Source organism: Brachionichthys hirsutus, chromosome 17 (assembly GCF_040956055.1).
Source record: "Brachionichthys hirsutus isolate HB-005 chromosome 17, CSIRO-AGI_Bhir_v1, whole genome shotgun sequence".
Classification (NCBI taxonomy): domain Eukaryota; kingdom Metazoa; phylum Chordata; class Actinopteri; order Lophiiformes; family Brachionichthyidae; genus Brachionichthys; species Brachionichthys hirsutus.
In genome coordinates, this window is record NC_090913.1 from 3,301,885 (window position 1) to 3,314,301 (window position 12,417).

Below are 12,417 nucleotides of genomic sequence, written 5' to 3' on the forward strand. Positions count from 1 at the left end.
CTCTCTCTCTCTCTCTCTTTCTCCGATTATTTAGAATTTGGCGAAAACAGTTTATTACTATCATTAATAATAATAATAATTGCTATTATTATTATTATAATAATTATTATATTATTATTATAAGGAATAAGTATAAAAAGGATGTAGTAAATTACCATATTTCTTTGGATTGCCTGAATTGTGTAGAGTTTTAATCATAGCCTTCCTGTGGAGCCAGTTAATATTTCAAACTTCAATTTTACGGGCGATTGAACTAAGCATGTTCCTGACAGAGTTGATGTATGTATTAATTTCCTTTAACTGTTGATTAATTAGGCTGCGCTGAAGGCTCAAATGGAACAGTTTTGTTTGAATTTGCATATTAATCAAATTCTAGTTGATCATTCAAAAAATCCAGGAAGCTATTTCAGAGGATTCAGTTGGAGAATGCGGGCAAACTAGTAAACATATCTCTGGTGCTATATGTGCACTATACTAAAAAATTTATGAAAACAGAGAGAGAGAGAGAGAGAGAGAGAGAGAGAGAGAGAGAGAGAGAGAGCATACAAACCCACCATTTGGGAAAAAATGATTTGCTTTAATATAGATTAACGTCATGAAAACCAACCAGGAGCAAATGTGTGTTCTTGTTTGTGAGACATGCAGCAAGAGGAGAAAGAGATGCTTTATCTCAAACATTTGTGTGATAAGAAAAAAAAATACACTCTTCTCAATGATGGATAAATGAATCAGCATCACTGCCACAGTCCAAAAGTACTGAAAAAAAAACATATAAATAATCTCAAATAAAACTTTATATATGCAGGTGTGGAGTAGTGCAAGGCGAAAAATATGAAATACAATTTCAAGATATGGAATTTGTGGTAAATATCTACATTACAGAAAGTAAACTACAAGAGATACAAATAACAATGACATACAAAACTATTTTTGTGTGAAGGGTCACTCTAACCCAGCAGTCAACGGGCAAGAGGCGGGGCACACCCTGGACAAGCCACCAGTTCATCGTAGGGCCACACACAGACATTTTATTTAAATCACAGCTTACTCGGCTGGGTAGAAAAACAAACAGAGTATTGGTCTTTTACTGGCTACTAAAATTATTCCACAATTAAAACTAAAATATTGGTTTCACGCATTAACATAAATGTTAAGTTTGTTGTTGCCGCAAAATAGTTTTATTTTAATGCTGATTCTTTATATGTTGGGAAAGGTGACTCTTTAATAAAGATGATAATTGTGTTTGTGAAATGCTGCAGTGAACTTTAAAGTACACTGCCAGATAAATGTAGTCAGAGATGAATGCAGTGCAGTGTAATATCTCCCACAAAGGTTTTATGGGGTATGTAAATACCTCCAGATTATAATAATGCTCAAATCTTTAACTTTTCCATTATTACAAAGCACCTATTTTAATTTTGATTGAGAAAACAATTTGTCTGCACATGAGGGGATGATGATGATGAATATATTTATTAGATAGAATGTTAGCGTACAAGTACAGTCACACAGTAGCATGTATTACAGTACAAATACAGTCAAACAGTAGCATGTATTACAGTACGAATAAAGTCAAACATCCTGTCTAAGAGGAGCATTTCAGAAAAGCCCTTGCGGTCTTGTTTCCGTTGAAGGGGGCTTTGTGTTTTCTCAATCATTGGGAGGGGGGCTTATTGATTTACACATGTGCCCTAATAAATAGAATTAATGTTGGGAATGGAATCTAATCCACGCGTTTGTGCTTACAACTCTAAAGGCCGGAACAACGCACAGCCCATTTATAACCTTCTGGCGCCGCCTCTGCGCATCTCTGCGCAGCAGCGACGCTCCTCAACACTTCCTTCTGTCGCAGTCATGACGTCATCAATGCTGGCGCTATTTTGAAAAAGAAGCGCCTGCTGTTGTTCGCGATTTGCCGCAGAAAAAGTGAAAATACTTAATTATGGTAAGGTTACATGCTATTTTAATTACTCTATGATACGTATATGTGCACAATAATATATAGTGCTCGTTTATTTTTAATAATTGCGGAGAATATCGGCCCTGCTAGCATCAATTCAGGTTTTCACTTTTACGCGCCAGCCATAACTGGACAGTTAAGTAAAAGCTAACCCGTGATGTTTACCAAGTCTGGCTGTGTTGTAAAGTGCATTTAAATAAATAACCAAATCCAACATGACACCTTTATGCGTGTCCCTGTGCAGGATGAGAATAAGGAGAAGCCCGGCGGTCAGCTGTCAGAGGCCGCTCAGAGTGACCTGATGCAGATGTGTGAGAATCAGTTTGCTGAGCTAGATAAGGTACCCGCACTGTCCTTTCTACCCAGTCACCAGATGTGCAGCTACAAACTGAAGACCGTGTGTGTCTGTGTTGCAGCTCCAGACTGAAATCTTCCTGTGTGAACCAGATTTCTGTCAGAATCTGCAAAAGCAGGTGGGATTTGTGTTTTCATGCTTTACCATTTCAACTGTAATGCTAGAGGGGGGGGGGGACTTAAATGTGTTAGCAGCTTTGGAGTTATGATTGCATGAACAACATCTTTTAAATAAATAGCAAGCCCAGCTCAAAAGATCTACATGATTGTCTTCAATCAGATTTTGATGGTCCTCATGGAGGTGATCTGAACTTTTTCTGTCTGATCAACCATCGGCTGCATAGAAAAATGGAGAATTGCAGGACAGAGTTGATAAGAAGTGCTTGGCTTGTAATAAACAGCTCAATAACACAAGTTATTTATTTAACTACATACTTTGTCATCACTGCCCAGAATTTCTTTCAAGCTTTCTGTTCCAGCTTTCCAAAAATTGGAATCGTATGCTCACATGGTGGTTAAATCTATTTAACCCGTGTTTTTGTTGCACTTCTTAAATACTTTTAAACTCCAAGAGCAAGCCTGACACTTTTCTTCTGGGCAGCAGTCCTCTGTTGTTGCTTGGCAGTTTTATTTTTATGCTTTAGGAGATTTACGATAATCGAACAAAAAACAAACTTTTACAGGGAATGACTATTTTGCTTAAAGAAAGTTTGTAAATTATATTTCTTATTAAAATGTCTCTGCTCTGTGATTCTTCTGTGAATTCTCTTCTAAAGTGTGTGAATAGGCTGAGAGCCACAGAAGCTGAACTCAAGCACTTGCTGACAGTGGAGCCGGAATGTGAGTCCTCCATTCTGTGGTGGTGTCTGTTTCAGCACAACTGCTTTTGTTTCTCATGTTTGTTTGTTTTGGTTCACAGTGTTGGCTTCAAATTCAGAGATTTTACTTCAAACTGGAAAAGATGAGGTTTGTCTGTGAAGCCTCGAAGGCTCTGGGGTTTCTTGACTGCGTTGTTTGCCGTTGTGGGATCCATTTTTCCCTTCTTGTTTTCCACAGATGCTCAAGTTGTGCTCTGAACTCGAAGTGGTTGCTTCATGCTGTGAAGCAAAAAGAGACAAACTGAGAGAAACCAAAGAACTGTGTGTAAACGTTTAATCTTATTCTAGGCTTTGCATAAATTATTTTCTGTTTGTTGGTTTTAATTGTTGTATTTTGTTGCCTTTTTTTAGTGAACAGAAGTGGCTCGAAGAGAAGAAACGGGCACTGGTGGCTGCTCATGAACATGTGGAACAACTTAAATCAGAAAATATTAATCCAACAATGCTCAGGTAAATATGAAGGCGAAAATCACACTGGTCTGGAAAGTGTGGCGGGGGGGGGGGCATCTTTACTGGAAGGCAGTAACGCGTGCAAATAACAAGCATGAAATACTCATTTATTTGAAGAAGACAATTGGTCAGAAATTATTTCTGATGTTCTTAATTGTAATTCATTTTAAGTGCATATCTGAATGAATGAGGCCAGATTCCGATCTGAGAATATCCGATTCCATGTGCTTCTTTCCTACTCATGCATTCATTCGTGATTCATATCCAGTCTGTGACACAAGGGGGGGGGGCGGAAGGGAAAAATCTGAATTGCATCACTTCAACAATGTGTAATGAAGACCGCCTCAGAGTATGTGTGTGCATTCCAGAGCGTTGCAGGACACCAAGGTGGAAATTCACACAATAAAGCAGTATGCGGAAAGGTTAATGGAGTGTCTGGGGGACATCCTGGAGAGACACATGCCTCACCCCCACAGTGCATCCAGTGTGAGCAAGAAGACGAAGGTGCAGTGTTTCCTTTCATTCTCTTTGCGTTTGCATTGCAAAAACATTTTTTCACTACTTCAGCGCATCTCACATCTTCTCTTTTTGTTTTTTTAGAGTATCCGCCTGGCGTCTGATGAAGACTTGATTTCAGTCGGTGAAATTCTTGAAGTGAGTTTAATGCATTCAACAATCTGTAGTGAAAGCAGCATGCATTTGAATTCGGCCATTGTGAGGTCAGTCTCGGGCACCTAGGCTGACTGATAAAACAAAACAAACTCCATACTGTAAATAACTGCATTTTTATGACCGCGATTGTCGTGGCAGTACAGAAACACAATCCTATGAAAAATGATGTCATACTGAACTCCCTCTGCCCCCCCACCCCCCCCTCCAGCTTCTGATGAACAAAATGCTGAGCACGCCACATGACCCCTATGTGACCATAGACAACACTTTCTGGCCGCCGTACATAGAGATGCTGCTCCGCTACGGCATAGCAGTGAGACACCAGGAGAATAACTTCAAGATCCGCCTGGAAACCTTTTATTGAGGATTTTCCTTTTTTCTTCTTCTTCTTCTTCTTTAAAGTCCTAGAACACCTTCTGTAATGTTAGTATTCAAATATAATGAAAAAGCATTTGTACATTTTTGGATGTCGTGTTTGTTTTGTGTAAACTCAAATTAAAACTACTCTTTACTGTATTTCCTTTGATCCTGTTATTATTGGTGACCACTGACTTGGCTTGTGACCGTTCAGCAAAACGACCCCGCAGCTGATGTCACATCAAGAATAGGACACACGTTTAATGTCTATGTACTGTGTTTGATCTTTTTAGATATATTTTTGTAAGCTCCTCGTTAGTACAGGAATGGAAGACGCACCGGGAGTGGGTCGATTGGAGCCAAGGATTGTGAGTCTTCACTGGTCTCACCGATCCAGCACGGTTTTCAATGACTGGACATAAGGCTCCTGATTTACGGCTTAGACAACACTACCACCTAGTGGAGAAAGCCAGAACTCCAGGAGTCCGAGTCAGCGACTGAGACATGAATTACTACTTTTCATTGACACACAGGTTCTCTCATAAATATTGGAATCCTTTGATTGTTTTTGTAAAAATACTTGAAGATTAATTAAAAGTTGAAGAAGGACTGATCTTCATGTATCATCAAGTTATGGTGGGCTGTTATTTGTCTTTTCTTGATTTAATGGTTTTTGACAATAGGGGTCAATACAGTGCACTGATTGAATTTTTACAAGCCACACCTGTTGAATGAAAATAATTCAAGGTGAATGCTTCATGAGGCTAATTGTGATGATGCCTGTACAGAATTTGCTTTTGTGTTGAGTTGATGTACAGTTTATTGAAATTTAGAAATGTACTGGCTATGATGATGCATGATTAAACCCTTTATTATACAAAACACGTTTATTATATATAAAGTTAATAATGATTTGTGTACAGAGACTGTGGATTGGAGGTTGTAGCTGGTGATGATGGGTAAACTAGGCAAACAGACAATCATTTTGCATCGAATTAATCATGAAAACAACTTCAAGATTTGTAACTCTCACGTTCATGTGAGAAATGTTAAAATAACAGAAAAAGTATCTTGAAGATGGCCTGAGGGTTTGTTTGTTTGCTTCTGAGGGTGATGTGTTCAGTCCTCTTCAGTCTTCACTTGTTTTTTTATTTAAATCTGTCACCCTGGGACATTTGCACAGACCAAGACCAAGTAGAAATCGGGTTACTGTACAGTTTCGTCTTTACCATCCGTCATCTCGGGTAAAAGCTTAATGAATACGTTCTGTCTCCCTATGCATGTAATAATAGTAGAAAATATAATCCAACTATTTGAACATTATGTTAATGGTAATCTTCAATGTGATGTAAAATGTAGTGTGTCGTTTGTTTATTTTTGTATATAAATTGTGTATAATTTCATGTTAAAATATTTAAAGATCTACTGTTTTGGGCGGTATGTGGCATGTCACCAGGAAAGTCACTCCTGTAGTAACTAAACTTATCAAATAGAGGCAGTTTGGTAAAAGTTACAATATTTGCCTTATATAAAGTATTAATAGAGAAGAGTACACGCTTAATAAGCTCTGGGTGATATATCGGTATTTAAGTGTGCTCTTTAACTCTTTTTTTTTACAGAATTGTGTAGTCTGAATGTGTTTGGATCTTATCCTCAATAATGTTGGTATACAGATGCGGTGTTGCGTTCAGGGGCATGGAAAATAGATTAATTTGTATTTATAAAAATGTAAAACTTTATTCATAAGAAACGCTGCGTCAGATTACGTCACAGTCGTCGTCCAATCCGGTGTTGCCGCCGCGTCAGCGTTAGAATTCCTGTGGGCGGGGAGAGCTGATTCCGGTTCCGGGTGTTTTCATATCCCGCTCTCAGGCGTTTATCCCTTCGATTATGCTGTTTTATCAGAAGCTTATTTCCGATATCGACTGCTTAAAATAGAGTAATTTAAACTTAAGAAGTCCAACCAAGCCGTGAAGATGACGACCCGCGCGGAACGGGAGAAGGCCCAGAAACTCAACGAGCAGCACCACGCCATTCTGTCCAAAATGCTGAGGGAGGAAGACGACAAGTACTGCGCCGACTGCGAGGCGAAAGGTGGGACGTCACACTACGGAGAACGCCTCATTTAATTTCACACAGTTCGTATTCCCCCCAGAATCCGTGTTTAATGCTAAGTAACAATGCCGCGTCTGCGTTGGTGAGTCAAGCTAAGCTAACGCGCTAATGCTAAACTGGCTCAGGCTAGTCAGCTGACATCTCTTCCCCTGAAGATGAACTGAGCGATCTGATCTCAAACCGCCACGACCCCGTTCTGATGTCAGTCGTTACCGGATGTAACGCGTTCAGCTCGCTGAGGAAGGTCCTTGTCGGGTTCTTGAGTCTAAACATCATGTTCAGTAAAATGCTGAGCCTCTTTCCGGCACTGCGGGGGCTTCCCAGGTTTGGCTGCTTTAGACATGTGGCAATGGATAAGTTATGATTTCTAACTCTTGCTTCTTCAGGTCCGAGATGGGCATCCTGGAATCTAGGAGTATTTATCTGCATCCGGTGTGCTGGAATCCACAGGAACCTGGGGGTGCACATATCCAGAGTGAAATCTGTCAACCTGGACCAATGGACCTCAGAACAGATCCAGGTACCGTTCATTCATTTATACCTGCTTTCTATTGACAGCTGGCCTTTCCATCTGAGCAATTCAGACCTCTAGCAATATTGCAATTTTAAATATAATGAACACCGTAGCTTGTCGTTCAACCTCAAGAAGCACCTGTGATCGCTTTTATTCCCAAGCGTGGGTGACGCTTCAAAAGTCCTGGGTCCCACACTTCCCATAATGCAAAGTGATGGAATCTGTAAGGCGGTTGCATGCATTTGGAAGTGACCACACCTGTTTCCACGTCTATCGTCTGGAATCCTCTGGGTCGTTAACGCGGGAGAAAGCCCCGTCATAAAAGATGGCTTGACGCTGCTTCACCATGCATGTCTGAGCGCCGATCTTCTATTTATGCCCTCGTCTCTCAATGTTTTCAGAGTATACAGAATATGGGGAACACCAAGGCCAGGCAGCTTTACGAGGCCAACCTTCCAGAAAGCTTCAGAAGGCCTCAAACCGACCAGTATCCTTCCCTGTCAGCTGATACTAAAGAACTTAAACATGCCCAACTTCATGTATTAAACGTCTTTGTTTTGGTCGGGTCGTTGTCTCCGTCTTTCCGTAACTCTGACTTCAGCGCTGTGGAAGTCTTCATCAGGGATAAATATGAGAAGAAGAAATACTACGGCAAGAATGTGACCAATGGGAGTAGCGTATGTATCAGGTTTATACTAGATTAACTCAAATGAAGTATGTCCACTTTTGCTGATGGATTGTCTGAGCTGGACTCAGTTTTTCTATATTTTATTCTGAGTATTTTTTTCGGATTCGTTTTTTTTTTAAGCCGAGAGAGAGGGAGACGGACCGAGGGATCAAAGCTTCGTCTTACACCAAGGTATGTATTTCACATTCCCTGGTAAGTAGGGCTGTGTAAAAATGTCCCTTATTGTTTTTATTCCATATGGAAGTCATTTGTTTGTTTATGTTTCTAAAGAGCGAAGACTCCAGACCAGTTCCCAAAATCAGCCCCGCTAAGACTTCAGAACCTTCTGTGAATCTTCTAGGCCTCGGTTAGTATTTTACATATATATATATATATTTATTTTTCCAGGCATTTCTATTGTGTCTGTTTCTTTTGAAAGATCAGGGCTGAATATTTCCGTGGGAAACCCGTAAAATAAGTAGTGGACCGACTGGAATAAACTAGGCAGTGGAGGCTTTGTGTGAGGAGTCATCTGCTGCTGGATCTCTGGCAGTAAATGGAATGTTGCAGGAATAATATGACACCATTTCATTCACAGTTTAAAAGGTAAATACTAATTTATACGACTGAGTGGTGTGGATGGGGCATTACGTTATTCTTTGGATTTGTTGTTATTTTGTGGCCAATGAGCTAATAAGGTTAAGTTGACATTTTTATTGCACTGACGTTCTGCTCTTCTGCAGCAGCAGGAGGGCTCAGTAAGAGCTTTTTCTTCTAACGACATTTTTTACAGCAATTCTGGGTTATTTTAGCATTTCTGATCTAAAACAGTCGTCTGTGAGTTAAGTCACGTTTTGACAAGACGGTAGTCGGAAGAAAAAAGAAATCTTGCCAGCATGCAGTGCGAGGAACGTTTTATAATGCATCAGACATATGAAGAGTGGTGCCTTTTGCCACTTAGGAATTTGAGGACTTGTAATCAGGTGTTTCTGTGTTGGTGAGTTCTACCTGTTTGTAAAGGAGTCATGTCTGAAGCGCTGCTTCTCTGACACATGCAGCCCAGGAGCAAAATGAAAAGCATCCGTTTCGTCTTCAGCAGCATAGTTTGGATCTTTATTCCCAACTGAAAAGCTGTCGCTGAGACACTTCCTGTGTGATTTGCCGCCTCCTGGCGACAGATCCTCATCTCGTTTTTCCACCTGTAAAACCCGTTTTCTCACTTCTCTGTCGCAGACATACCGACGGCTGCGTCAAGTAGCAATGGCAGCGCGAATACGAGCCAGAACAGCAATGACCTGGATATATTTGGCCCGATGGTGTCCAACCCCCTCCCTGCATCCTCATCCTTAGCTCAGTTCTCTCAGGTAACAATTCCCCTATTCTGTTGTACCAGGTCCTGCTTGGGCGGGGGGACTTCACAGTAGCGGTATTCTGCTCATAAAGATGAAATATAGTGTGGAGTAAAAAAAAAAAAGAAAAACTTGTTAACCCAAGCATCAAAATATTTTAAACAGCAGCCGTCACTGGATACAAACGTGATGCAGGTAAGGCAGTAATTATCCTAAATTAAATAAAACCGCAAACAATGATTGCTTTTAGTATTTCATTAGTTATTACAGTGACTAATCTTTCAAGTTCTCTGAAACCCCCTGCAGATATCATTGTATATTGTTGTATATCGGAGGTTTACACTGACAAACGGTAATATTTGAATGTATTAAATCTTTATTTTATGAGTATTAATATCTGTTCAAGTTCTTTTTTGATTCTCTATTCATTAGATTAATCTTTTGTTTCTGTTTAATGCTCTCCTCAACAATATTGTTTTTATTTAAATCTCCAGGTATCACAAGAGCTTTAATTATTTAGGTGTAAATAACTGCCTGACTAAAACTTAATGACAGATGTACAAATACTACTTTCTTTTCTCACGAGGGAGTTGGTTTAAAATTTGTGCTCCTGCATCATTCGAAGCGTTTTAATCTATTATTTTATACGTATCGCTGGGTTATTTGTCTCTATCCTCTTCTCAGGTGAGCTCCAGTAACGTTGTCAGCGCTCCAACGCAACCCCCACCAGCAGGGGGAGACGTCAGCTCAGGTTCAGCCCAGGGAGACCTCGACTTGTTCGGCGACAATGGCAGAGCCACTAAAAATGACGATGTCACGAAGAAGCCCCTGTCCAAAGACTCCATCCTGTCCCTGTATGGAACCAGCAACATGTCCCAACAGGCTGCTTCTGGTGAGGAAACTTGTTTAATTTTACAGAACTGCATTTTCTACATAATTGATCTAGTGATTGCACAGAGAAATGCTTTCCTGGGTGAGAAATAATTTTACCCTGTTTTCCTTAATGATTGAGGTAATTATATTTTAGTTTTTCTAAATTACCTAAATAACTTAATTATTACAGAAAAATCAGTTAATTGCCTTATTTCAGAAAAAAAAAACATTTATTATTTCTCAAATGATGCATTAAGTTTCTGCAGAATGGTGCTGCTTTAGCAGATGCTAATAATAATAATAATAATAATAATAAAAAGTAGGGTGAACTCTCCTCCCCCATGGAAACATGATACTTAATACTTAAAGTCTCCAAATCCTCCAAAACATGAGCGGCTGCATCATTTTAGTCCAACATGGACGTTTCTGGTCTTAAAGTAACATTTCATTCACCAAGCTAATGCTTGCATCAAACATTGTTCTCCCTGTCTCCTCAGCCGGCATGTTCATGGGCCCCTCCCAGATGCAGTTTCCAGTCCAGGCCACCGCTGGCTACCAGGCTTTCCCCAGCATGGGTGCAACCATGCCTCCGACAACTGTTATGGGGGCTATGATGGGACCCAATCCGGGAATGATGGTTGGGATGACGGTGCCTAACGGTTTCATGGGGAATTCACCCGCCACTGGTGTGATGGGCATGACGCAAAGGATGATGGGTCCACAGGGAGGTGCAATGCCCACAGGCATGGTGCCCGGTCCGGGCTTGGTGTCTGCTCATGGAATGTATGCCATCCAGCCCGGACAGCAGGCTCACTGGAACATGGGTCAGGTAAGTTTACAGAGGACGGATTTCCGTGCAACCCCACAATAGATCTTGTTTGCGTTCTTGCTGCTCAGCGATTGTTCCTCCGTTATCTTATTTTAGCATCGGGTAGGTTGGACCATATTTTATGAAAGCATAGATGCTGCCCACAATTGAACGCTGTTATAAGCATCAGATGCCAATAAAATTCGGTTTCATGATCAAGATAAAGTTTTCTTGCCTCCGCATAATACTGGACTCCCCGGCAGTTTGTGTGTGTGTAGTGTGTCAGGCGGCCACCAAATGGCAGCAAACTTTAAATCAAAGCAGGACTGGTGTCCCAGGCTGCAATCTGTAATGTGTCATTAAAAAAAAAACAAGTACATGTGGATTTTACTGTGCTCGGTCTCTATTCTATTGCTAATTCAGATCGCTCTGACCCTTCACCCTTAGGTGAATCAGCAGATGTCAGGCTTGGCTTTGAATGGTGCAGGCGGTCAGATGGCCTTTGGTCAACCTCCTTCAGCTATGGGTGGCTGGGCAGCCGCTGGATCCAGCCAGAGTCTAAGCACACAGCTATGGAAGTGAGTCCTTGAGAGGGCTGATGTTTGGGCAGAGTACAAGTCCAATCTGCAGAAGGTGCAGAATAGCTTGTGCTTTCCTGCACCTTGCTACGAACTAGTGCCCAGTTCCATCACAGACCCAGCCTTCAGAACATGACAATTGTGTCTCTTCTCTCTCTCTCTCTATTGTGTGGGTGAATTGGGGGTCATACAGGATTAAACCCTGGCAGTTTCTGCCTGTCGTATGGTTTTTGATCATAGCTTTTGTTTTCCTTTTTTTGGAAATAACAGCCCAAACAAAAATGATATCGACATATCAGAAAAAGCTGCAGGAACAGTTACAAGAACTTTTATTGTATCTCTATCCTTATAAGATTATAGAACATTTAAATGAATAGTATTTAATGGGAGAGTGTCGGTACTGCTCCAAAATGTACAGCTCTGTATAACCTGCCTCTAAAGCACTTGTGGGTCCCCTATGAAATAAAGTGATACTAAATAACTTGTTTTCATGTCTTATATTATTCCATTGCAGTATACTTTGTAAGAACTCAGTTTGATAGAATACAATTTTCTTCTTTGCTCATTGAAGATTGGTGTTTAAAGCCTTTTTACACGAGTTAATGTGGTTTCCAGGCACTTGTATGAAACACCTGACAGTCTTTGTTTGGTCGTGACCAAAACCCACCAAAATAGTGTAGAAACACGGGAAAATATTATATCCTCTTTAAATAAGGGAGTCTGTTTGTATGTGACCTTTTTATTTTCTGTATGATAGTGAACCTCCCAACCCATGAACCGCCCTCTGTTCCAGCCAGGCAAGAAGCCCAAACGGACCCAAGTAGCAGGAGATTGTTTTGTTA

At 40.6% G+C, this 12,417-nt stretch overlaps 2 protein-coding genes across 2 annotated transcripts; both read left to right on the forward strand.

Annotated features, from left to right (window-relative positions):
- Positions 1–2,117: 2,117 nt before the first annotated feature.
- Positions 2,118–4,678, forward strand: cenpk (centromere protein K). Its single transcript, XM_068750964.1, has 10 exons — positions 2,118–2,141; positions 2,205–2,300; positions 2,377–2,433; positions 3,091–3,154; positions 3,234–3,280; positions 3,371–3,453; positions 3,544–3,642; positions 4,011–4,146; positions 4,243–4,296; positions 4,523–4,678. The coding sequence occupies exons 1-10, from the start codon at positions 2,118–2,120 to the stop codon at positions 4,676–4,678; spliced, it is 816 nt and encodes a 271-aa protein (XP_068607065.1).
- A 1,969-nt stretch (positions 4,679–6,647) lies between these two features.
- LOC137906837 (stromal membrane-associated protein 1-like) lies at positions 6,648–12,041 on the forward strand. Its single transcript, XM_068751127.1, has 10 exons — positions 6,648–6,765; positions 7,173–7,306; positions 7,702–7,787; positions 7,902–7,977; positions 8,109–8,159; positions 8,259–8,334; positions 9,201–9,331; positions 10,001–10,208; positions 10,687–11,018; positions 11,445–12,041. Exons 1-10 carry the CDS (start codon positions 6,648–6,650, stop codon positions 11,577–11,579), a joined length of 1,347 nt encoding a protein of 448 aa, XP_068607228.1. The 3' UTR covers positions 11,580–12,041.
- Positions 12,042–12,417: the final 376 nt, after the last annotated feature.

Coding starts and splice junctions, on each gene's coding strand:
- cenpk (XM_068750964.1), top strand. CDS start 2,118: ATGTTTACCAAGTCTGGCTGTGTT. Junction 2,301..2,376: donor AGTTTGCTGAGCTAGATAAG/GTACCCGCACTG, acceptor TCTGTGTTGCAG/CTCCAGACTGAAATCTTCCT. Junction 3,643..4,010: donor ATTAATCCAACAATGCTCAG/GTAAATATGAAG, acceptor TGTGCATTCCAG/AGCGTTGCAGGACACCAAGG.
- LOC137906837 (XM_068751127.1), top strand. CDS start 6,648: ATGACGACCCGCGCGGAACGGGAGAAGGCCCAGAAACTCAACGAGCAG. Junction 8,160..8,258: donor AAGCTTCGTCTTACACCAAG/GTATGTATTTCA, acceptor ATGTTTCTAAAG/AGCGAAGACTCCAGACCAGT. Junction 8,335..9,200: donor TGTGAATCTTCTAGGCCTCG/GTTAGTATTTTA, acceptor TCTCTGTCGCAG/ACATACCGACGGCTGCGTCA.